Source organism: Ranitomeya variabilis, chromosome 6 (genome assembly GCF_051348905.1).
Source record: "Ranitomeya variabilis isolate aRanVar5 chromosome 6, aRanVar5.hap1, whole genome shotgun sequence".
Classification (NCBI taxonomy): Eukaryota; Metazoa; Chordata; class Amphibia; order Anura; family Dendrobatidae; genus Ranitomeya; species Ranitomeya variabilis.
This window is the reverse complement of record NC_135237.1, coordinates 125,728,608-125,756,152: the sequence shown is the minus strand read 5'-3', so window position 1 is coordinate 125,756,152 and position 27,545 is coordinate 125,728,608. Positions and strand designations below refer to the sequence as shown.

Sequence of the window (27,545 nt, the reverse complement as noted above, 5' to 3'; positions counted from 1 at the left end):
GCTCTAAGAATAAAGCGATGCAAAAATAATTATTTTTTCTATACATTTTTTTTATTGTGCAAATGCACCAGAACATTAAAAAAGATAGAAATGCAGTATCACCACAATCTTACTGACCCGAAGAATAAAGCTGCCTTATCAATTTTATCACACACGGAATGGCATAAAAAGTGTATAAATAAACAATTCCTGAATTGTTGGGTTTTGTTTATTCTGCCTCCCAAATATCAGAATAGAAAGCAATCAAATAATGTTATGAGACCGAAAATGGTACCAATAAAAATGTCAACTCGTCCCTCAAAAAAACAAGCTGTCAACATGGCCCTGTCCTCAGAAATCAGGAAAAATTATAGCTCTCAAAATATGGGGATGCGCAATAAAAAGTGCCTTTTAGTGTGTGACAGCAGCCAAACATAAAAACCCGATATAAATTTGGTATCGCTGTAATCGCACCGACCCGAAGAAATAGTCATCTAATCACTTATACCGCAGAAGGAACGGTGTAAAAAAAAAAATAAAACCAATTCTTCACAGGCTGTTCATTTTTTTTCCGTTCTGTCTCCCAAAGATCACAGTAAGGCTTTATACGCCATAAACTCAGTGCTTACATCGAGGTTTCCATGTAAATCTCTGAAACACGTAATTCAGACAGAACCCCCAGCAGAAGATTCCCTATAATGAGGCAGATGGAGGCACTGTGGATGCAATCTGGCCTGTGATCTGGCGGTGTCCATCTTTTTATTAGGCATGCATAAAAGTGCAGTCAACCACCGTTTTATGCATCTCTGTAAAAAGGAAATTTTTTAAAATGGTGTCACTTTTGTGTATTTTTTGCCATATATAACCCCTCAGTCACTTCAAATGTGATGTGGTCCCTAAAAAAAATGGTTTTGTAAATTTTGCTGGAAAAATGAGAAATCGCTGGTCAACTTTTAAGCATTATAACTTCTTTAAAAAAAAAAAAGATGTTTAAAAAATTGTGCTACTGTTAAGTCGACATGTGGGAAATATTATTTATTAACTATTTTGTGTAATATAACTCTCTGATTTAAGGGCATAAAAATTAAAAGTTTGACAATTGCTAAATTTTCATAATTTTGGCCAAATGTCAGTTCTTTTTCACTAAGAAATGCAAGTCATATCTAAGAAATTTTACCACTATCATAATGTACAATATGTCACGAAAAAAAAAAACAATCTCAGAATCAGTGGGATCCGTTGAAATTTTCTGGGGTAAAAAGTTAAAATTTGGCCTGGTCAATGGTCATGAAGGTGCAAACAGCGTTTGGGTTGAAGGGATTAAGTTATTATTGATAAATGCAGAGTAATGCACCTAGGCCACAGTAATCATATTGCTGCTTATACTGTACATTAAACTAGGGATAGATGACTAATGGCGCCATTTTCCCAGTGACTCCGGTCGCATCACACGTGCGCCTACGTGGACAGGACATCTTACTGCATCCAGGCTACCCTACCAATATTGGAATTTATAGAGACAGGATTAACGTTTCTCCCTGCACCATATCTCTTATATTTGTTCTGATGAAGGTCCGGATGTGGACCGAAAACGTTCGACTTGCCTTTATGGATGCACATCAATAAACCTTTTGCATATGATAATTATTCATCTAGAGTGCCAAGTTTTTTCGGATTTGGATTTGTTGGGCTGGATACCCTACTTGAGCACCTACTCTATACACTACTACGAGTGCCGTGTTGTTCTATTATTACATGGAGTCATGGAGGTTGAGTGCATTACTTAATGTTTTCTTTTAAACAGTTGTACCTGCTGATTCCTGTTTTTTCCTGTAGCTCTCCATAGGTGGCCCTTGGCTCTTGGACAATTCTTCTGATTATTCTTTTCAATCCTCTGTCTGAAATCTTGAAGGGATTGTGGCCGGTTTATGGTGAAATGATGATTTTTCCACTTCCAGATTATCGCCCCAACAGTGCTCACTGGAGCCTTCAGTAGTTTAAAATTCTTCTGTATCCAATGTCATCAGTATGTTTTGCAACAAAAAGGTTGTGAAGGTCTTGAGTCAGGTCACTTGTTTTGCCCATTATGTTTGTTGTGTGACACAGTGGTAATAGGACCATCAGTTGAACCAGCTGATATTATTTTTCGCTAAGTGGCAGGATTGCTTTCTAAATACTGATAGATTTCATCTGGTGTCATAACTGTCCATGGATGTTTGCACCTCTCTTTCTTCATATGTTATACTTTTTTCCTGTGTCATTTCTCATTACTACACATAGCTTAATTTATGGACATCTATGGTTTGATTTTGTTGCCTGTGGGGATTGGATGGGTTGCTACCGACATCTGGTGAGACGTACATGTCAGTAGCACCTTTTAGAAATATATTTACTTAGATAATTGGTGATACATTCAATACTTATTTCACATGCTGTAGGCCTAAATAACATCTGACCATCAGCTGTATTTTCCTCACTGATGTCCCCCCGCAAAAATGTTTTTTTTTTTACCTTATTTTTTTTCTAATAGACATCATAATCTAAAAAACTGTTTCTACATTACAATCAATAAATGTGACTAATGAGAGCTATGCTGGATCTGCCTAGGGCTGCATTCACACATCCATGTGAGTATTACTATCCAAGAGAAATTGACTGTTTTGTTTTCTATGGTGATACCCTAGTTGCTTCCATTTTTTTCTCATCTATTTTTTTTTTTAACTGAGACAGGTAGACTGTCTGAACTTTTTGTACCCTTTTACTCTCAGCAATAGAAGACTGAAGTACATAGTATGTCTTCCATATTTCATACATTTTTTATGGATCCCGAGAGATGTTAATGGCCTAGCCAGATCTGAAAAATGGATGAGAATAGGAAATGCTCTGAGTCTCACTGACTTGAGGCACAGATCCGTTTTTAGAATGCAAATGTGTATAGATCAATGAAACCTTATGAGTTAGTGTGCTGTTTGAGAAAAAAATAACCGGTCATGGACCTGTCACATGGATGTGTGAATGCAGCCGAATGTGGCCACTTTGGATACAAATACGAGGCTGTATTACTCTGTAAATCTGGTCTTTCTCAGAAATGGTCACTGGTCTCTAAACAATTTAAAGAACTTCTTAATATGAAATGTATATTCTGTTAATACTTTCACATATTCTAATCAGTGCTTTTTTCCTTGTCATTTTATCTATTTTTATCCCCAGACAAATAATGCCTGCAATAGTCTATTATGCCTGTGGCTTAATCACAGATAGTAATTCATGCTTGCCCTTGCAACCTTATGATTACTTTTATGATTCTCTTGGGAAAGAAAACAAGATTGAATGCTGATGTTTGTTCCTTTTTTTCCCTTTATCTACCATATTAGAACAAAAAACCCACAAATCTTTGCACTTAACCATTTCACAATATTTTTGACGGGTTATAGAAACCTTTTTTTTAAGAGGCTATAAAAGTGGTAAGAATGGGTATTTAGGATGTGTTTTAATCATGACAGTGCATATTATTCAGCCTTACCTTTTTACAATTTTAGCACAACATTCTGTTTGCTGCCCTAAGGCCAAGTTCACATCACATTTTAGCCTCATGTCAGTGACTATGTCGGGGCTTCCATCTAAAGATAAAATGTGATCTGAGTGTATATGCCAATGGAGCCAATTACTTTATTGTAGAAGACTGAATCACTTTGAGCTCTGTCAAACATCATTTTCAGTGGTATCTGCCAATTTGAGGTGAGTATCAATTTTCAGTCAACCATGTTTGGTGCCCACCTCAAATAGGCGGATGCTGTCGAAAATTATGTCCGACAGGGAACAAAATGACTCCCTCTGCTTCATCAAAGGCAATGGGTCCATTGGCAGATTTAGTTACATAATTACATAGGTTGAAAAAGACCTAGGTCCATCAAGTTCAACCTTTCCCAACCAATTATACATTTTATCACTAATTTAACTATATCTCACAGTATTATTTGTACTGAGTATATCATCCAGCCCTTTTTTTAAAAGCTGTTATAGTGTCTGCCAGTACTACCTCCTGTGGTCGGGTATTCCACATTTTGACTGCTCTAACTGTAAAAAACCCTTTCTTGTTTAGCTGCCGGAATCGCCTTTCTTCAAAGCCGTAGTTAGTACCCCTGATCTTTAGTATGCCCCAACCCCATTTGTCACAGTTTCAGACGTAAGCCCCAATTTAATCACTGATATGGGGCTAAAACGTGATGTGAACATAGCCCAAGCCTTCTGGGTCCAAAATTATGCTTTACCCCTTAGTACTTATATAGCATTTTAGAAGTTAATTTGCCAAATTTATCTCATGTCTTTATATTAAATGTTGATCTGGGGAACATTGAGTAATTCTACCATTTAAAGGAAAGAATAGCATACTACACTTCCTATACACCAGACAGGTCGTCACTAAGAAACCAGTTACCAGACAGGTCAGCACAAAGAAACCTGTGAGCAGAAAGGTCGGCATGAGGAAACCATTCACCAGACAGATCGTCCCTAGGAAACCAGTGGCAGACAGATCGGCATGAGGAAACCAGTGAGCAGACAGGTCGGCATGAGGAAACCAGTGAGCAGACAGGTCGACATGAGGAAACTAGCAAGCATACAGGTCGACACAAGGAAACCAGTGAGTAGACGGGTCTACACTAGGAGGCCAGTGTAGGTCAGTAAAATTCATCTGTCAATGCAGCTTCTAATGAAAGTAAGTGGTGCTCAGTGTTAGCATAAAGTCAATAATGTTGCCATAATGAAATATATCCAGCAGATTATAACCAATTCCTGTAGGATAAGTATTAATTCCATATAAAAGAAAATGATGGAGGATCAGATGTGGATCTGGCTGTGACCCTCTTCATGATTCTCACACTATACTTTGGCCTGATACAGTCATGGCCAAAAGTATTCACACCCCTGCAATTCTGTCAGATAATACTCAGTTTCTTCCTGAAAATGATTGCAAACACAAATTCTTTGTTATTATTATCTTCATTTAATTTGTCTTAAATGAAAAAAACACAAAAAGAATTGTCCTAAAGCCAAATTGGATATAATTCCACACCAAACATAAAAAGGGGGTGGACAAAAGTATTGGCACTGTTTGAAAAATCATGTGATGCTTCTCTAATTTGTGTAATTAACAGCACCTGTAACTTACCTGTGGCACCTAACAGGTGTTGGCAATAACTAAATCACACTTGCAGCCAGTTGACATGGATTAAAGTTGACCCAACCTCTGTCCTGTGTCCTTGTGTGTACCACATTGAGCATGGAGAAAAGAAAGAAGACCAAAGAACTGTCTGAGGACTTGAGAAACCAAATTGTGAGGAAGCATGAGCAATCTCAAGGCTACAAGTCCATCTCCAAAGACCTTAATATTCCTGTGTCTACCGTGCGCAGTGTCATCAAGAAGTTTAAAGCCCATGGCACTGTGGCTAACCTCCTTAGATGTGGACGGAAAAGAAAAATTTACAAGAGATTTCAACGCAAGATTGTGCGGATGTTGGATAAAGAACCTCGACTAACATCCAAACAAGTTCAAGCTGCCCTGCAGTCCGAGGGTACAACAGTGTCAACCCGTACTATCCGTCGGCATCTGAATGAAAAGGGACTGTATGGTAGGAGACCCAGGAAGGCCCCACTTCTTACCCCGAGACATAAAAAAGCCAGGCTGGAGTTTGCCAAAACTTACTTGAAAAAGCCTAAAACGTTTTCGAAGAATGTTCTCTGGTCAGATGAGACAAAAGTAGAGCTTTTTGGGCAAAGGCATCAACATAGAGTTTACAGGAGAAAAAAAGAGGCATTCAAAGAAAAGAACACGGTCCCTACAGTCAAACATGGCGGAGGTTCCCTGATGTTTTGGGGTTGCTTTGCTGCCTCTGGCACTGGACTGCTTGACCGTGTGCATGGCATTATGAAGTCTGAAGACTACCAACAAATTTTGCAGCATAATGTAGGGCTCAGTGTGAGAAAGCTGGGTCTCCCTCAGAGGTCATGGGTCTTCCAGCAGGACAATGACCCAAAACACACTTCAAAAAGCACTAGAAAATGGTTTGAGAGAAAGCACTGGAGACTTCTAAGGTGGCCAGCAATGAGTCCAGACCTGAATCCCATAGAACACTTGTGGAGAGATCTAAAAATGGCAGTTTGGAGAAGGCACCCTTCAAATATTAGGGAGCTGGAGCAGTTTGCCAAACAAGAATGGTCTAAAATTCCAGCAGAGCATTGTAAGAAACTCATTGATGGTTACCGGAAGCGGTTGGTCGCAGTTATTTTGGCTAAAGGTTGTACAACCAAGTATTAGGCTGAGGGTGCCAATACTTTTGTCTGGCCCATTTTTGGAGTTTTGTGTGAAATGATCAATGTTTTGCTTTTTGCTTCAGTCTCTTTTGTGTTTTTTCATTTAAGACAAATTAAATGAAGATAATAATACCAAATAATTTGTGTTTGCAATCATTTTCAGGAAGAAACTGAGTATTATCTGACAGAATTGCAGGGGTGTGAATACTTTTGGCCATGACTGTATATAGTAGACTGCTTTCATATTTCTCTTTGTAGTTGGAAATGAAAATCCTCTTTACCGGTACTCATTGGTATTCACTTCCCTTTGGAAGCCGTCTGTAACATTGTAACACGACTGCTTTGATATTTAAATTTGTTTTCCACCTTAAGTCAGTGTCTTGGTGAATTGGCATCCTTATTAGCACTTCCAATTATTATTTCTCATGGAGCTTGCCTAGATTTTATGCGCACTTTATGAATGTATGTGTTTAGACCATTTTTATATGTATTAATTTTGCTGTACTCCCATCGGCAGGATTTGTAAAAAGAAAATCAATGAATGCCCTAGGTAAACTGTAAATGGTAATATCCTTTCACTGTCAAGTCATTGCAGCAAGATTCCTTTCATTTGAGATGTTTGGTGAGCGAGACATAAATTAAATATTACTCAGGATACCAATTCATGACTTATTCATGAATTCAGCACGGACAGTCTTTCGTTCTCTCACCGGTATTGATTGAATACCTGAGGAAAAAAAAAAGTTTCTTAAGGTAAAGTGCAAAGTCAAAGAAAACCTATTACATCATGTTGAGTTGTAAGACACTCAATCTAAGAAACACCAAACTTTTAAAATGTGCACAAGACTACGTAGGGGTTTACCAGGATAAAAACTTTTACAACTCACAGGATGTGGCAAACTATTCTTAATTACTGTATTTATCTGAAAGGGAATATATTATGTATTTCATTATCTAGGTAACCGGACAAAGGTGAAATTGCTTGTCAATAATTAAACAACTTGCTCTCCCACCTCCTAAAGCCTTTAGAACTCCTGTAATGATGGACAAAACCCAAGGATAATCTGTAAAAATAAAACAAAACAAAAAAAAGGTTGTTGTTTTTTTTTGCAGGAGTCAGTTTGTCTACTTGCATGGCAATTTGTAAAAATAAATAGAGATAGTGAGAGACACAATATGGCAAGGGCGCTGACACCTTTCCAATAGATCTCTGCTTTGATTTCAGCAGCCGCTTGGTTTTACAGGATAGCGCTAAGGAGCCACTGTTTTAGAGATAGGTACCGGTCCCACCTGGGGCACCCAAATCTAACTTATATGTATAGCATATTCTTTAGTTATGCCTTAAGATGGGCGTAGCTCTTTAAAGAAGCACTCCGATCAAGGTTTTTATCCTCTTAATATATTGCAATCACCATATTATATGGCACTGTGTACTTACAATTGCTAATTTCACCGCCTTTCTACCCAGTGAAATGTTTTAAAAAAAGAGGGATAAAAGCGCTGCTGAGTGTGACAGAAAGGAAGGTAATATCTTCATAAGTTTATTAAAAGAATACGGGCTACGCGTTCGGCATCGGACAGATATCTTCCTCTGGTCATGCATGTGTCTCTTTCCTGTATGAGTCATCCTCCTCATCAACTCCTGCTCCTCTCCTCCCGCTGACGGGGACTTTTTTGGTAGTGACTCATGCAGGGAAAAGGGACTTCCTGTTGCTACATAGAACTTTGAAGGAGTCAGCTAGTCCGTTTTTAATCATGTGATGTCGTAGACCTAATGGAAAAGAGAAGAATTAACTGTATAGAAGGGCAAAATTATCAATTGTAAGTACACCGTGCTATGTAATATGGTAACTGCAATATATTAGTATACACTGCTCAAAGATAAAGGGAACACTAAAACAACACAATGTAACTCCAAGTCAAACACACTTCTGCAAAATCAACCTGTCCAGGTAGGAAGCAACACCAATTGTTAATCAATTTCTGTTGCTGTTGTGCAAATGGAACAGACAACAGGTGCAAATGGTAGGCAATCAGCAAGAAAATCTCTATAAAGGAGTGGTTCTGCAGGGGGGGGGGGGGGGGGTGACCACAGACCATTTCTCTGTTCTCATCTTTTTTGGCTGTTTTGGTGACTTTTGCATTTTGTCATCGCTCTCACCCTTAGAGGTACTGTACAGTAGCATGAGGTGGTTTCTACAACCACAGAAGTTGCTCAAGTAGTGCAGCTCATCCAGGATAGCAACTGTAGCTGTGTCTGTCAGCACAATGTCCTGCGCATGAAGCAGATGCCAGGAGACAGGCCAGTACACCAGAAGATGTAGAGGGGGGCTGTAGGAGAGCAGCAACGCCGCAGCAGGACCTCTACCTCCTCTTTTGGGCAAGGACAGAGCCCTGCAAAATTACCTCCAGCAGGCCACTAACATCCATGTGTCTGCTCAAACTGTCAGAAGCAGTCTCCATGAAGTATGAGGGCTTGAAATCCACAAGTGGGTGTTGTGCATAAAGCCCAACACCATACAGGGCGATTGGCATTTGCCAGAGAACACCAAGATTGGCAGATTCGACATTGGCGCCCTGTGCTCTTCACAGGTGAGAGCAGATTTAAACTGAGCACATGTGATGGAGTCTGGAGATGCCATAGAGAATGTCCTGCCTGCAACATCTTTCAGCATGACCGGTTTGGTAGTGGATCAGTAATGGTGTGGGGAGGCATTTCTTTGGAGGGCTGCACAGCCCTCCATGTGCTAGCCAGAGGTAACCTGACTACCATTAGGTACTGGGATGAGATCCTCTGACCCTTTTGTGAGACCATATGCAGGTGCAGTTGGGTTCCTTCTGATGCATGACCATGCTAGTCCTCATCTGACTAAACTGTGTCAGCAGTTCCTGCATGATGAAGGCATTGATGCTATAGAATGGCCTGCGTGTTCTCCAGACCTGAATCCAATCGAGATGATCTGGGACATCATGTCTCATTCCATCCACCAATGCCACGTTGCAACACAGACTTCCAGGAATTGGCTGATGCTTTAATCCATGTCTGGGAGGAGATGCCTCAGGAGAACATCCTCTGCTTCATCAGGACCATGCCCAGGCGTTGTAGGGAGGTTGTACAGACACATGGAGGCAACACTCACTACTGAGCTTCATTTCTTTTTTTGTGAGGCATTTCCACTGAAGTTGGATCAGCCTCTAATTTGTTTTTCCGATTTGATTTTGAGTATCATTCCAAAACCAGACCTCCATGGGATATTAATTTTGATTTACATTGATCAGTTTTATGTTTTATTGTTCTCCACGCATTACACTATCTAAGGAATAAAGATTTGCAACTGGAATAATTCATTCAGTGATATCTAGGGTGTGGTATTTTAGTGTTCCCTTTATTTATTTGAACAGTGTATATACAAATTTCGATGGAAGTGCTTGAATTGAATAAAGCATAAAGAAAAACAATTTTATACACAAGGGAAATCAAAATGAACATGTGACATAAATTCCCCTTAAAATTCTTAAATATTTTATTAGAGTATATAATAAAAATACCACTTCCCAGTGTAAAACAGAAAAAAGGAAAAATGTTGCAAAAAAGACTCAAAAAAACTCTACTACTAGGTGCACCTACCCTAATAATATCCCTTCACTCTCCTGCTATCCCTGCCTGGCAGTGGAGGTTGGCACCCTGATAGAGTATTTGGCGCCCCCACTCCGCGGCGGCTGTAACCTGCTGACCCTATTATATATCTAGCCAGCTGCAGGTAAGAAAACAATAAGCAAATAAAAGTGATGAAGAAAGCAGGAGTGAAACAAATTAGGTGCACACTAGGAGAAAAAAAAAAAAAAGCTAATAATCCTTCATATCAAACAGCCCCACTCAGGACAAGAACACTAAGGATGTAAGGCCAAACTGGCTAATAAACATAAGGTACTAGTCCTCCGCACCATCCAACAAGCACATATAGGCTGGTGTGTACGAAGGTAGTGGGTAAATTGAAGGATAATTAAATATAGTTTAAATGACCTGGTTAGGTCCAAATGGAAAACTGTACATGCCCACGCTAGCTGACATATATTATTTAATACTCCTCAAAGTAATTGCATGTAAAGATAAATAATATTACAGGAGCGCCTGCATTAAAGAACATCAGATAGGTGCAGCAGGCAGTATTAGCAGGTAGTCAGCATCTACGTTTAGACACAGTACAGTGGACCCATACACATAATTGATACACAAGACAACCAAGAAAGGCAAAGATGTTGTCCCCAAAACAGGACACTTAGCTGTCGGTGGAACGCCCCGACGCGTTTCCCCGTCATACGGTTCCTCAGGGGGCAAAGAATGGATACAAAACAACCAGAGGTCAATGATGCAGGTGCCCTGATACCGGGACAGACCTGATTGAATCCCTAGAGAGGGGACTTATATAGTGAAAAACAACTCCCACTCACAAATCACCATAGGTGTTAAAAGTCCCTCCACTCCCCAAGTTTCCGTAAGGCACTAAGTGTGGTACCGCCCATAGATGTGGCCACATGATGTGTGCCAAATGATAGACACATGTCCTATTTAGTCAGGGGGCTCCCACCCCCCCCATATCACAAACGGATCATAAATGACACAAGCAGATGACATACCGTACTAGGCATTAAATGCCGCATGGATACAATTCCACGTGAGACACGCTGGACGCCGCCATTACAGACATCAGGACGCCAGATAGCACATAAGCGCATGCGTGCAATCTCTCTACAGATCCGGGGAAGCGGTATCCCACTAATGATAGAGCAAAAAGGTCAGCGCCGGAATGCAAGCTGGACGCCGCCATGTTTGGTGTGATAGACAACACCGCGCATGCGCCCAGTCTCAGAGGCACTACAGAGAGTCCTGAAACAATATAGAGTAAACCAGTGCGCGTGCGCCATCCGTAAATACAAAAGATCGGCGCAAACACATAGGGATAAAGAAATAAGACCCCACTGGCGGACAGAAAGGAGGATAAATCATATAAATATAAATATAAGGCAAAGATACCTATACGGTAATGGCGATAGGGAGAAGGATTCAATTGGATGTTGGTCCAGATGGACAACTACAGACAAGCTGTAGAAAAATATAGTATAGCGGTTCAGAGTCCGATAGTCCCATGGTTCACACACCATGGGTCACGCGCAGACAAATAAAATTATTAGTGTATGGTGAAATAGAGGGAAGTTGCTGTCCTACAGGAAACACGTATAGGAAAGGGACTCATTCAAGCCTCTCGGTGACATTGACTGCATACGGAAAATCCATTCCGCCTCCCGTTTGAGAAGTGCTTGATCAAAGTTACCTCCTCGAACCCTCGGTTTCAACAATTCAATCATGCATAGAGTGATCCCCTTAGGGGTTCCCCCATGTACCTGATTAACATGTCGGGCAAGCGGAGTGTCCCTATTATGTCTAATGTCACCGAGATGCTCCCCAAACCTAATTCTAAGCTCCCTTTTGGTCTTGCCGATATAATCCAGTGGGCAAGGGCAAGTGATCTTATATACTACACCCATGGATCTACAGTTGCCAAAATCTCTTATGTCGAAACATCTGCCATTAGCCGCACTGGTAAAACGTTTGGTCTGTCTGACATATTGGCACTTAGAACATTTACCACACTTAAAAAAGCCCAGCGGTCTCCTTTCAAGCCACGTACCCGCACCCTGCGGTTTCTGATACAGGCTGTGTACTAAGCGGTCCCCAATTGATTTCCCCCTTCTGTATGTAATACTAGGTATGGGGGGAATAAGATTCTCAAGATGGGGATCAGCTAGGAGTACACCCCAGTGCCTTTTGATGATCTGATAGACTCTGTCAGACTGATTGTCAAATGTCCCAATAAGCCTGACCAGGTCTGAGGCCTCCCCAGGTTTCTCCCGAGTTCTCAGTAGGGTTGACCTATCACTGCCAAGCGCTTCTCTATAAGATTTTATGAGAACCTCAGAGGGATACCCTCTCTCCCTGAATCTGCGGTGCAACTCACCAGCTTGGTTTTTAAACGAATCTATCTCGGAGCAGTTCCTGCGAATCCGCAGAAACTGTCCCTTGGGTATACCACGTTTAAGGGGTGTCGGGTGGTGGCTATGCCACTGCAAGAGACTATTTGTTGCGGTCGGTTTTCGATAGGTGTTAGTGCTTATGCCCCCATCTTTATTCTTTAAGATGTTGAGGTCCAAGAAAGCAATAGTATGCTCGTGATGCTCAGACGTGAATCTCATCCCAATCCTGTTGATGTTTATCTCTCTCACAAACCTTTCAAAGTCAGCCCCTGGGCCAGACCAAAGAACAAAAATATCGTCAATGTATCTGGCCCAGAGGCCGATAAAGGGCTGCCACCACCTATCCTCATCCGGAAAAATAAAGGTTTCCTCCCACCAGCCCAGGAATAGATTAGCATACGTGGGGGCACAAGGGCTCCCCATTGCTGTACCCCTGAGCTGGTGGAAGTACTTACCATTAAAGATGAAGAAATTCCGGGTGAGGGTAAAAAGAAGAAGCTGCTGAACAAAATGATTGTGCTCAGTACATTCAATGGCACGTGTCCTTAAATAATGATCAACAGCCTCAATGCCAATGTCATGGGGGATGCTGCTATACAGCGCCTCCACATCAATGGAGGCCAATATCATGTGTGGTTCTACAACAACATCCTCCAATAAGCCAAGTAGGTGCAGTGTATCCCTCACATATGAGGGAAGTGACTGAACAAAGGGTCTTAGAATCTGGTCTATATAAATACCAATGTTCTGAGATATGGAGTCGATACCTGCCACAATTGGACGGCCTTTAAGCGGGTCAAGGCCCTTGTGCACCTTCGGGAGGGCATAGAAGGTCGGGACACTTGGGAAAGAAGGAGCAAGGAAAGAGTATTCGTTTTTGGATATCAACTTACTATCCATGGCGCGATCAAGTATAGCCATTAGCTCTTCTGAGTAGTTTTTCGTGGGATCACCCGGTAGAATTTCATAGGTTTGATGGTCATTAAGGAGTGTATAACACATCTGAAGATATTTAGAGTGATCAAGAATAACAAGGTTTCCACCTTTGTCAGATGCTTTAAAAATCAAATTATTATTTTTTTCCAGCCTCTTTAAGGCAATGGACTCATTTGTTGATAGATTTTGATCCCCATATCCATGGTTATTAGAGATCTTGCAAAGATCTGCCTCAACAAGTTTGACAAAGATGTCCACACTGGTGAGATCATTTATAGGTGGCATTCTCTTGCTCCTCTTCCTCAAAGATGTAAAGGGTCCTTCCCCTCTCCCTCTCTCGTTCTCCTGTAGAAGGCCCACAAGGGCATGATACCCTTCAAGGTCCTCCTCATTAAGGCCCAATTCCCTGCACTTTTCCCAATCATTTTTTTGAAAAAATAATTTCCACTTGAGATTACGGCCGAATAAATTAATGTCTTTAACCCAATTGAAACAATTGTAGGCATTTGTGGGGACAAAATTCAAGCCCCTCTGCAGGACAGCATACTCCTCCCTCGAAAAAGAGGTCAAATTGATAATCTGTCCCTGTACTACTGGGGTCGTCTCCTCAGATCGTATTTCGCTGTAAATCTGTTGTCTAAAAAAGACGATGTTGCAGAAGATGAGGAGGAGGACGCCTGGGGTACCGGTCCCGGATTCCCCGATGGTCCTCTTGTGCCCCTGCCCCTCCCCCCTCTTCCCCTTTGTCTGTATTGATTCTTGGTTGACCGCCATCTATGAAATGAGGCAGCCCCTTGTTCTGACCGTTCTGTATCTGATGTATCTATATACCGACCGCAACAAATAGTCTCTTGCAGTGGCATAGCCACCACCCGACACCCCTTAAACGTGGTATACCCAAGGGACAGTTTCTGCGGATTCGCAGGAACTGCTCCGAGATAGATTCGTTTAAAAACCAAGCTGGTGAGTTGCACCGCAGATTCAGGGAGAGAGGGTATCCCTCTGAGGTTCTCATAAAATCTTATAGAGAAGCGCTTGGCAGTGATAGGTCAACCCTACTGAGAACTCGGGAGAAACCTGGGGAGGCCTCAGACCTGGTCAGGCTTATTGGGACATTTGACAATCAGTCTGACAGAGTCTATCAGATCATCAAAAGGCACTGGGGTGTACTCCTAGCTGATCCCCATCTTGAGAATCTTATTCCCCCCATACCTAGTATTACATACAGAAGGGGGAAATCAATTGGGGACCGCTTAGTACACAGCCTGTATCAGAAACCGCAGGGTGCGGGTACGTGGCTTGAAAGGAGACCGCTGGGCTTTTTTAAGTGTGGTAAATGTTCTAAGTGCCAATATGTCAGACAGACCAAACGTTTTACCAGTGCGGCTAATGGCAGATGTTTCGACATAAGAGATTTTGGCAACTGTAGATCCATGGGTGTAGTATATAAGATCACTTGCCCTTGCCCACTGGATTATATCGGCAAGACCAAAAGGGAGCTTAGAATTAGGTTTGGGGAGCATCTCGGTGACATTAGACATAATAGGGACACTCCGCTTGCCCGACATGTTAATCAGGTACATGGGGGAATCCCTAAGGGGATCACTCTATGCATGATTGAATTGTTGAAACCGAGGGTTCGAGGAGGTAACTTTGATCAAGCACTTCTCAAACGGGAGGCGGAATGGATTTTCCGTATGCAGTCAATGTCACCGAGAGGCTTGAATGAGTCCCTTTCCTATACGTGTTTCCTGTAGGACAGCAACTTCCCTCTATTTCACCATACACTAATAATTTTATTTGTCTGCGCGTGACCCATGGTGTGTGAACCATGGGACTATCGGACTCTGAACCGCTATACTATATTTTTCTACAGCTTGTCTGTAGTTGTCCATCTGGACCAACATCCAATTGAATCCTTCTCCCTATCGCCATTACCGTATAGGTATCTTTGCCTTATATTTATATTTATATGATTTATCCTCCTTTCTGTCCGCCAGTGGGGTCTTATTTCTTTATCCCTATGTGTTTGCGCCGATCTTTTGTATTTACGGATGGCGCACGCGCACTGGTTTACTCTATATTGTTTCAGGACTCTCTGTAGTGCCTCTGAGACTGGGCGCATGCGCGGTGTTGTCTATCACACTAAACATGGCGGCGTCCAGCTTGCATTCCGGCGCTGACCTTTTTGCTCTATCATTAGTGGGATACCGCTTCCCCGGATCTGTAGAGAGATTGCACGCATGCGCTTATGTGCTATCTGGCGTCCTGATGTCTGTAATGGCGGCGTCCAGCGTGTCTCACGTGGAATTGTATCCATGCGGCATTTAATGCCTAGTACGGTATGTCATCTGCTTGTGTCATTTATGATCCGTTTGTGATATGGGGGGGGTGGGAGCCCCCTGACTAAATAGGACATGTGTCTATCATTTGGCACACATCATGTGGCCACATCTATGGGCGGTACCACACTTAGTGCCTTACGGAAACTTGGGGAGTGGAGGGACTTTTAACACCTATGGTGATTTGTGAGTGGGAGTTGTTTTTCACTATATAAGTCCCCTCTCTAGGGATTCAATCAGGTCTGTCCCGGTATCAGGGCACCTGCATCATTGACCTCTGGTTGTTTTGTATCCATTCTTTGCCCCCTGAGGAACCGTATGACGGGGAAACGCGTCGGGGCGTTCCACCGACAGCTAAGTGTCCTGTTTTGGGGACAACATCTTTGCCTTTCTTGGTTGTCTTGTGTATCAATTATGTGTATGGGTCCACTGTACTGTGTCTAAACGTAGATGCTGACTACCTGCTAATACTGCCTGCTGCACCTATCTGATGTTCTTTAATGCAGGCGCTCCTGTAATATTATTTATCTTTACATGCAATTACTTTGAGGAGTATTAAATAATATATGTCAGCTAGCGTGGGCATGTACAGTTTTCCATTTGGACCTAACCAGGTCATTTAAACTATATTTAATTATCCTTCAATTTACCCACTACCTTCGTACACACCAGCCTATATGTGCTTGTTGGATGGTGCGGAGGACTAGTACCTTATGTTTATTAGCCAGTTTGGCCTTACATCCTTAGTGTTCTTGTCCTGAGTGGGGCTGTTTGATATGAAGGATTATTAGCTTTTTTTTTTTTCTCCTAGTGTGCACCTAATTTGTTTCACTCCTGCTTTCTTCATCACTTTTATTTGCTTATTGTTTTCTTACCTGCAGCTGGCTAGATATATAATAGGGTCAGCAGGTTACAGCCGCCGCGGAGTGGGGGCACCAAATACTCTATCAGGGTGCCAACCTCCACTGCCAGGCAGGGATAGCAGGAGAGTGAAGGGATATTATTAGGGTAGGTGCACCTAGTAGTAGAGTTTTTTTGTCTTTTTTGCAACATTTTTCCTTTTTTCTGTTTTACACTGGGAAGTGGTATTTTTATTATATACTCTAATAAAATATTTAAGAATTTTAAGGGGAATTTATGTCACAAGTGCTTGAATTGAATAAATTTTCCATTGTCTCATTATAATAAGGCATTGGGAATTGCCCTCCCATCATCCCAATCACTGCCCCCCACACTCACAAAGACCCGACACAGACGACGACAACCCTGACATGTTGCAAACATGTTTTCTCCTGTGGAAAAAATCACTATCAGCAAAATACTTCAATCACTATAAGTTCATCCTCAAAAACTTATAACTCTGTTCTCCTTTTGGCCAAACAAGTCTCATTCACCACAATCATCACATCACTAACCAACAATCTAAAATGACTCTTTGAAACTTTCTACTCACTTCTGAGCCCTAAAACACAGACCCTCGTCACTAAACTCAGAGCTTATGATCTGGCCACTTACTTCCAAGAAAAAATCAACGAGATCAGTGAGGACATTTTCATCCAATCCCCCCAGAGTTTGGCTCTCCTTCTCTACCACATCTCAAGTTTACTTTCCACCTTTGAACCTTTCACAGAAGAGGAAGTTACCAGGCTGCTCAGTTTTTCTTGATCTACAACTGCATCGTTGACGCTACGCCCTCACATCTCCTTCAGTCTCTCTTCCCAGTTGACACTACCTAACTAAAATAGTTAACCTCTTTCTTTTTTTTTCTGGTATCTATTCCTCTTCCTTTGACCCCTTAGCAACATATGTCGTGTCCCTATCTTTGATCCGGGCTCTGACACCTATCCCGCATCTATCCCTGCACATGGCAGGTTTCCCTGTGGTTTCCCAGCGCATCAGTCAGTAAACAACCAACATCCTTCTGCTATATACTGATGATCACTGCATAAGATAAGGTAATACTAACTTAAAAGATGTTCGCAGGCCATCTGTAACCTTGAGGGGCTGCATATCTCTGCATAAGAATTAACACCGCTGATTGTCACTGCCGGAGTTACTCTGCTCATTTTACTAGCGCTCTATAAATATTCCTTTATAGTGCAGCAAAGAAAAGGCAAATGATAAAAGGTTTAATATTGCATTTACTGAGAGTCACATGTTATTCTTTGTGAGCCTTGTAATCGGTTTATGCGGATTTCTGCATGGCGGGTACATTTTTAATGTATTTTTTTTAGTTAATGATTAGTCTCTGACTACCAGCACCTGCTGTAGACTTCTAACACATACATCACAGCAATATATTGAAATATCGGGATGCTAAAGGATTCATGTGAAAGGGTATTATATTTGGTTATTGTATGTTTTGCATATGTATAGCAGAGAGCTCCACTTCTCTATAGCATGAAAATGAATGCCAGCCATTCTAAATGACACACTTGAGCTGGTGTATGAATGTCAGATTTCCAGAAAGTGTAAGACTAGAAAAATCGTGATCAAATTAATAAATTATGCGGAACAGCTGTTTACAGTCACCGAGGTAACTCGCCAATATTCCCAAGTACTTCTATAATTGAAGAAGTAAGTCTGTTGTAAAATGCTGCTGCTCCAATTTCGGTGTAGACCCATTGCTGCCAAGGACTCTGCAGTGCCCCCCATTATGAATCCTCCGCTGTGATTAGCATTGAATAGTCAAGTATTTATTGATAGTTATTTTTGCTACAGATGTATGGCCATCCTTGTACAATAGAAACACATTGCGTTTTCTCACTGTATCATAAGTTATTTAGCACTCTTCTCCAATTCAGATCACAGGAGGTGATAAAGTTAATGGCACTGTTGAGATATTGCCTTTATACCATCACAAAATAAACATTGACGAGCTAGAAGTTAACAAAAGCGCACGTAGGGTATTAACCAGATAATATGCCTTTTTTATGCGCTCACATTGTGACGCCTTGAGAGCCACAGCACTTGTAGGGCTAAGGCTATGTTCACACGCTGCGGTTTTTGCTGCGGATCCGCAGCGGATTTGCAGCTGCAGATCCGCAGCCGTTTTCCATGCAGGGTACAGTACAATGTTACCCTATGGAAAACAAAAACCGCTGTGCCCACTTTGCTTTTTTCCGCTTGAAAATCAGCGCAGATTTTCTGCGGAAAAAAAGAAGTAGCATGTCACTTCTTTCTGCGGATTCCGCAACGGTTTTCCACCTGCACCAATAGGAAAGTGCAGTTGGAAACCCGCAGTGGAATCCGCAGTAGAAACCGCACAAAAAAACGCAGTGAAAACCACCGCGGTTTTGCACGGCGGTTTTTCAAAATCCGCAGCTGAAAAATCCGCAGCAAAAAAAGGATAGTGTGAACAAGGCCTAAAACAACAATGATCCAGCTGCTGCTCCACTGGTTGGGGTACTTCAACATCGGTACACTTCACATAAAGTGTGCGGGTGTGCTGCACTGCTGGCGAAGAAATTATAAGAATTGCAGTTTAATTCCAACGCATTTCCAGGTTCAACCAACCTTTTACATTTTAGGATCGTGGATATTCTGAAGAAGAGGTCTGTTCGACCTCGAAACGCATTGGGAATAAACTGCAATTAAATCTTCTGCATCTCTTTACCAGCAGCACAACCGCACTCCTTTTTCTGAAGCACAAAATAAACATTCGCACTCTGATGATAGTTGGGCTCAGTCTTGTAGTCTTACTAAGCCTAATGATCATGAGTAGCCATATGTACACCGTGCTATGGCACTTATTGCATGGTACCAAGCACAACATCTGAAAGGAGTTTGTATGTTATCCCTATATTTGTAGGGAGAGCATACAAACTCACATTCCAAAAGACATACTGATAGGGAATTTAGATTGTGATCCCCATTGGAGACAGCGATGATGTATGTAAAGTGCTGCAGAATGTGATGGCGCTAGATCAGCAGAGCATAATATACAATAATAATGGTGTTTGGGAGAAAGAATTTCTAAGAGGAACAGTGAGACAATATTAGAGCACTACCGTTTACTTAGCGACTTCAAAATACTGTTTGTTTCTATGTTCTAATGTCTCGCTGGGGTAGAGAGACAGTGAAGATTTACAGTTGTGGCCAAAATTTTTGTGAAGCTTTCACAATTTTTGGTTTTCACAAGGTTTGCTGCTTCAACGCTTTTCAATCTTTTAGTCAGATGTTTCTACAGTTACTGATGTACAATTATCAGCTTTTCTTAAGTTTCTTAACTTTTAATGACAAATACATCAAGTTTATGTAAAAGACTTAATATTTACTGTGTTGACCCTTGATTTTCAAGACTTCTGTAGTTCACCCTGACATGCTGGATATCTGTATAGGCAGCACAAAATAAGTGTTAACCAAGCACTGGCAGTCCATGCCTCGTTTAGGAGTCCAAACAATTCAGTACACCTTCCAATCAACCATTTTTCCACCTCTGGAAGCCCAGGGCTGTCAATCGAGGAAGAGAAAGGTGAAAATAGATGGAAAACAATTAGGTGGGAAGGAGAACGGAACTGTTCGGCCACTACAAAGGGTGCACCAAGGTCCTGTACTTGAAACCTGCACAACCGCCTTGTATACGTAGACAAATCTGTTACTAATGAAAAACACTTTTTATTCTTTTCTAGGGTGAAGGCTGGGTATATATGAACCCTCTTTGGAAAACTCACTAACTGCAGGATTTCAAGCTTTCCATGCAGCTCTTCAGTGTTTCATATGGAAAGGACGTGCTCCCGCTACGGACGGCAAGCATGTGGACGAAGAAACCAGTTAACATAATTCTGCAGCTGCTAGCTTATCCGTGTAGTCAAAAGCCATTCTATTTCACGAAGTGTGTAGATATATAAATATATATACTGATGAACTCTATCAATGCTTACATATAAATACATGTATATACACCAAGTATCCAGATTTTATAAGCCCTTTTGCTATTTTAGTTGCCAAATGATTTTGCACTCTTCAGGTAAAAAGACCACTTCTACATGCACTTCAATGCGACAAATTTTATTAGCTTTTAGTATAACCATAGAAAGAAAATCAAATAGCTTTTAGTTATTGAAAAAGACAGAAAATATTTCAGGTATGCACCGAACACAGAGACCCTCCATCTCCATACTATCCTGTCCATGTACCAGTGCCTACTGCAGTTCAACCATTCTATTCACTGTAACAGAAAAATCAGAGCAAACGGGACTATGGGTGAAACCGAGACCCATTGAAATGTGACAGGAAAACCCATAATTTAGAGGGTGAAATAAATAAAATGATAAAATAACTAATTGACATTTGGAATCAATTACTGCAATAAATGGTGGTCTGGGAATGCCTTAAATAGCTAATAAAATGTGTACTGAATTCATAGAATGTTTGATTCTGATGACAAATAACTTTCCATTTTAAGCAAATTATATCAACTGTTCAAAAAGTTATGTCAAAATGCCATATATACTACTTTCTGGGTGGCCCTACACCACTACGTACAGTTGTGCTCAAAATTTTACATACCCCGGCAAAATTTTTGCTTGCTTGACCTTTTTTCTGAGAATATGAATGATAACACCAAAACTTTTTCTCCACTCATGGTTAATGCTTGGGTCAAACTACTGTGTTTTCTCTCTTTAAATCATAATGACAACCCTAAACATCCAAATGACCCTGATCAACAGTTTACATACCCCATTTCTTAATATTGCCCCCTCTAACATCAATGACAATTTGAAGTCTTTTGTGGTAGTTGTGGATGAAGTTCTTTATTTTCTCAGATGGTAAAGCTGCCCACTCTTCTTGGCAAAAAGCCTCCAGTTCCTTTAAATTCCTGGGCTGTCTAGCATGAACTGCGCGCTTGAGATCTCCCCAGAGTGGCTCAATGATATTGAGGTCAGGAGATGGAGATGGCCACTCCAGAACCTTCACTTTGTTCTGCCGTAGTCAATGACAGGTCGACTTGGCCTTGTGTTTTGAGCACAACTGTATGTGCATGAGGTCTAAGGCTGTATTCACTTTTGCTGCAATGTCACTGCTTTATTTTCTCTGTATGGCCACATCTGAAATCCTGAAGACCATGATACCACCATGTGCCTAGTGGCCTAATATTAGAATTCATATTACTACCACAATACACAGAACTAAAGGTTTACTGAGCAGAACTTTGATCACAGTCATGCTTTAGTAATCAACATTTGATGTAGTAGAACCACCAAAGGTCCAGGGATGAAGTTATAATGGAGACACTAATATTTGGACACTTTGCAGCCACCATAGTTTGGTCTAGAGCCTATTGCAATACATCTTCATATTGGATAAAAAAAATGCCGACATTACATTAAAATTCTCCTTGCTCCCATTTACAGATCACTCCTGAGGCTAATAGTGCCAGTGTAGGTCATACGATTTATCGCAAAATTTTCCTTCCATGCAGGCACCAAATGACATATCTCACAGCATATTGCTTATAGGCTTTTATGGCTGGTGCTGTAAGGGTCTCTACGGTTGCCATTGTTTGGGTATGGAAGATATTGTGTCTGGCCCTACATGGGGTATGATGGAATTTGTGCCAGTCTGGTTGACACTGTTTTATGGTTCTGTAGTATTTGTGGTTGGCGCAATATGGTGGGTATTGCGTCTTGCACTGTTTGGGGGTTTTATGAGAGATGGTTCTGGTGGACAATTGTGGCTAGTACTGTTATTTGGGTTATTGAGACTACTACAGTAATGCACACCCAAGTTGCAGCAGACCACCCTTAAAAAACAAACAAACAAAAAAAAAAAAAACACAGACAAAATTAAACACAGAAACTTTTCTATGTCATTGTGTGGAAGTTCACTGTATAATGTATGGTGCACAGTATAATTTACATTAGGAAGATGGACATTACCCTATATTAATGACATATACAGTAGGGAAAATAAGTGTTTGATACTGCTGATTTTCCCACCTACAAAGAATGGAGAGGTCTGTAATTTTTATCGTTGAAATATAATCTGAGAGAAATAAAATCTAAAAAAACAAAACAAAAAAGGAAAATCACATTGTATGATTTTTACACAATTAAATTGCATTTCATTGCATGAGAAGTATTTGATCAGCTACCAACCAGCAAACAATCTGTATCTCGCAGACCTGTTAGTTTTTCTTTAAGAATCCCTCCTACTCTGCACTCATTATCTGTATTAATTGCACCCGTTTGAACTTGTTACCTGTATAAAAGACACCTGTCCACGCATTCAATCAATCACACTCCCACCTCTCCACCATGGTCAAGACCAAAGAGCTGTCTGAGGACACCAGGGACAAAATTGTAGACCTGCACAAGGCTGGGATGGGCTACAGGACAATAGACAGGAAGCTTGGTGAGAAGGCAACAACTGTTGGCACAATTATTAGAAAATGGAAGCAACACAAGATGACTGTCAATCTTCCTCGGTCTGGTGCTCGATGCAAGATCTCAACTCGTGGCATAAGGATGATTCTGAGAAAGGTCAGGAATCAGCCCGGAACTACAAACATTACCACAGTCTCAAACATTACCATTAGTAACACACTACGCCATCATGAATTAAAATCCTGCAGGGCACGCAAGGTTCCCCTGCTCACGCCAGCACATGTCCAGGTCCATTTGAAATTTGTCAATGGCCATCTGGATGATCCTGGGGAGGCACGGGAGAAGGTCATGTGGTCAGATGAGACCAAAATATAATTTTGGGTATCTAGTCGAGTCAAGCCCCTGTGTCTGGAGGAAGAAGGATGAATGCAACCCACAGAACACCATCCCAACCGTGAATGAAGCATGGTGTTGGAAACATCATACTTCGGGGGTGCTTTTCTGCAAAGGAGACAGGACAACTGCACCGTATTGAAGGGAGAATGGATGGGGTCATGTATCGTGAGATTTTGGCCAACTTCCTTCCCTCAGTAAGAGCAGAGATGGGTTATGGCTGGGTCTTCCAGTATGACAATGACCTGAAACACACAGCCAGGGCAATTAAGGAGTGGCTCCGTAAGAAGCATTTCAAGGTCTTGGAGTAGCCTAGCCAGTCTCCGGACCTGAGCCCAAAAGAAAATCTTTGGGAGGGAGCTGAAACTCAATGTTGCCCAGGGACAGTGCCAAAACTTGAAAGAACTGGAGAAGATCTGTATGGAGGAGTGGGCCAAAATCTCTGCTACAGTGTGTGCAAACTTGGTCAAAAACTACAAGAAACATCTGAGCTCTGTATTTGCAAACTAAGGTTTCTGTTCCAAATATTAATTTCTGTTTTTCTATTGTATCAAATACTTATTTTATGCAATAAAATGCTATTTAACTATGTAAAAATCATACAATGTGATTTTCTGTTTTTTTTTTTTGTTGTTTTTTTTTTTAGATTCTGTCTCTCACAGTTGAAGTGTACGTACAATAAAAATTACAAACCTCTCCATACTTTTTAGGTGGGAAAACCTGCAAAATCGGCAATGTATCAAATACTTATTTTCCTCACTGTAATATCAGCAATGTACAGTATTTAGATGATTACTTAAAGGGTCAATTCTAAACTCTATAACATCATCAATAAATGCAGAAATCGAAGTCCTGCTACATCAATTATAGGAGGTAAGAAACCTTTATTTTTAAGGATAGAACATCGTGAAAATGTGATTATAAATCATTGCAAATATTTTGGCACAGAACCGATTAGAGACACTTATACTTATGCCAATAGCTATCCCCCTGTTTCAATAGTAATGTAACGACAGTAGCTTGAGCGGTTTTTTAGTTTGCTGCAAAGTATTCACTTAAGAACTTGCATTGCCTGCTTACAAAGATGGTGGTTCTTTAAGGCGGATTTGTTACCATACTATACTGCACTATAAAGAATAGTATAGAGACAGGTCTGCCATTCTATTAGTCCAAGACGCACACTAAAATATGGTGCAGTTTGCTTAATAGAGCCTGTTAAAGAATACATGTCGTAGTAATCTATCCTGCTGCATTCATGGTGGGATCGTGCCGGGTTTCTTCAAGTTTCCAGACAATACTATTGCCAGTGACTTATGTCCAGTAGTCTATTAGCCAAATATAACCATTTTTTGCCGTTTAGGCTTATGCTACAGCGGACTTGTCTCAGTTGTACGTTGCCTTATTTACAATGATCCACTTCAAAATCTGCTAAAGTTTTATTGTCATCGTGTTGTCATTTTTGGCTGCAGAAAGAGACTATAAGAGCTTCCTCCGATCGCTCCTGAGAATAGTGCTCGTCTATTGTGGAGTTTGCCGTAGGATAATAATATCCTAAGGAGGCATCTCAGAGAAGGAAGAATGTCATGTATCCTACCTGCTAAAACGTTACAATCCTGTCATTGTTCCCTTCTTAATATCGCACTACATGGCCTTGACATGAGTTTCAAGGCGCACGGCCAGATTCTTGTAACAGTAGAGCCTCTCCGTTCTGATACAGAGAGGAGGTGGACTGATGCTATGGAGAAAGTCCGTACAGAATAAGCCCCTGTGGTGACAGGTTAACTCCGGGTCCCGCAGGCGATATGTTAACAAGTGACATTTGGTGAACTTGCTTTCTACAGTACTGGAGAATGGATAGAATAACAAAATAGCCCCAGCGCTAGATCAGATCAAAGTCACTGTAGATATTTCCGAGTTCCAGCCTTATATATAAAGAAAAGCCAGTTTCTGTGCTTTGTCTCCATTGCCCTGTCTGCTTCATTTATCTGCTGGATTTTCTAAATGGGAGAAGCTCAGAGTAAAAGTGCAAGGCACTTCAAAATAGAATAAAGAGACTTTACGGCACAAAAAATAGAAAAAGTTATCAAATTAAAAATCAACAATTTTAAAGCTGTTTAGTTTATTCCGCGTTATTATCACTATTTTGGAGAAGTTTTAATGAATTGTCTGGATTTTCTGGCTTAGAAAACCCTTGTTCAAATACCCTATTATTGAATTCGGAAATTCTCTGAGGAACCTGCCGCAGCCATGTATTATATGGACAGCATATTGATTTCTATGAGAATTTAGGCAATCCTTCATTTCTCCTGTGGTGGCACTGTCGGCAATCTGAACATTTGTGTGTTGTGAAAGGTTAATAAATAGATGGTAAAAAAAAGAAAGGAACAAAATGCTTGTTCTCAAGATCAAGATTACAATTCATTGTTGGGGAGTCTATCACCATGAAAACATCTGATTGACTTTTACCAAGCATGAATTGTCCAAAGTAGTGACCAAATTGTGGAAAACTTTTTGAAAAGAAAACCAAGTGCATTTTTGACATTGGATCCCTCATATTATCATTTTTTTTAAATAATACCTTAATATTATGTGTTATTGGTAAAGGTACACAACAGCAGGTGGTGATCAAAACCGTAAACGACTGTCTAGGTAACAGAAGAAAATTATCTCAGTTTATAGACGTGAACTGTCTCATTGTGGTTTGAAGTTGAGTGCAAAGACTGATCAGCCCAGACTGATCGATTTTAATCTAGACACTTTAATTCCAAGAAAAAAAAGCCATGTTTAACGCTCAAAGATTGAAATTACTACAGCGGGCTATACCCAATTGGAGAGAGGAATTATGGGACAGAATCATCTGGAGTGATGAGACCAGAATCTCTCTATTTGGTAGTAATAGCATAAAGTATGTAATAACAGAAATGTGAGGTTTGTATCCAGATTGCATTATACCTGCCATAAAGGCACTCTGTTAAGGCCCCTTTATGCATTAGATAGCTGTCAGCCAATCAATATTTTGGCTGACAGGTATCTCTGCCGACTCCCCTATAAACAGGAACACGCAGCTCCTGTGCACTCCTCTGGCAGAAGCTAATCTCCGTGGAGGACAAAAGGATTGGTGGCTGAAGTTTAGTAGACCGGATCCTTTTCTTCCCCAATATCATCTGTCAGTGGAGATCACCAGGTTTGACAGACTAGGTCTTTAGTGTTACAAATTCTGCCAACACCTTTTGCTGTTATAGATTTTTATCATTACTAGTAGAGCAATTACCTCATAATACATAAATGAAAGACTTTAGCCTGAACTGATGCCTTCTGCACTGGATCCTAATGAAGCCTTTTATTTAAAGTTATTCAGCTGCTCATCTTGTTGTAAAAAGGGGTTTGAGGATAATCCGACTTCATTGCTAGAATGGCCCTAAAATAGCCCTGATCATAACCCCATCAAAAATTTATGGAGGAATAAAAATGAATAGACACAATAATACAATTTTGGTTTCACATTGTAACACCTGAAGAACTGGGGGAAAAAAGAACTTGCTTTACTGCATGGAAGCCGTTGTAAGGCTCTAATTTAGGCTCTAATTAAGGCTTAGGCTATGTGCACACGTCAGGATTTTGTCAGGATTTTGTCAGGCTTTTTCATCAGGTAGCCAAAACCAGGAGTGGGTGATAAATGCAAAAGTGGTGCATATGTTTCTATTATACTTTTCCTCTAATTGTTCCACTCCTGGTTTTGGCTACAAATCCTGAGGAAAAAACCTGACAAAATCCTGACGTGTGCACATAGCCTAAAAGGCTTTCCAGCTAACATTGAGAAGTTTGAATTTTGTTTTTTTTCCTGTTTCACTTTTTCTTTGTCTATAGCTTCTGTACTACGATGCATTCTTTCATAATATGTGCTGAATTCCATTCTACATTAAATTATCTTTCTAATGTTATGTTTTATGTAATTATTACAAAACAAACTGGTATCATGGGTCATAAAACCACCAAAATGCACTGTCTTCAAGTGCTACTGAGGCTACCGGCTGGGGATCCCTGCAGAACCACATCCTACCTGCTGGTACACCCTGATTAATAGGTCTGGACTAACGTCATGCGGCCACAATTATATCACATGCTCGGCCTCCAAATCAGAAGAGGCAGTTGCAGGGCTGCTGGTCTGTGGCCACTGGAACAAGGTTATGCAAATTGATTTGCTTGTGTCCAGTTTTACCAA

At 40.9% G+C, this 27,545-nt stretch overlaps 1 protein-coding gene across 2 annotated transcripts in view; it reads left to right on the top strand.

The window, feature by feature from the left end:
* Nucleotides 1–26,948, top strand: part of OSBPL10 (oxysterol binding protein like 10) — a 560,435-nt gene extending 533,487 nt beyond the window's left edge. For both annotated transcript variants that reach the window (XM_077268966.1, XM_077268965.1), the window contains one exon: nt 20,234–26,948. In XM_077268966.1, the coding sequence (XP_077125081.1) occupies nt 20,234–20,278 (45 nt within the window). In that variant the 3' untranslated portion in view covers nt 20,279–26,948. The remainder of the gene's footprint in view (nt 1–20,233) is intronic.
* The last annotated feature ends 597 nt before the right edge of the window (nt 26,949–27,545 follow it).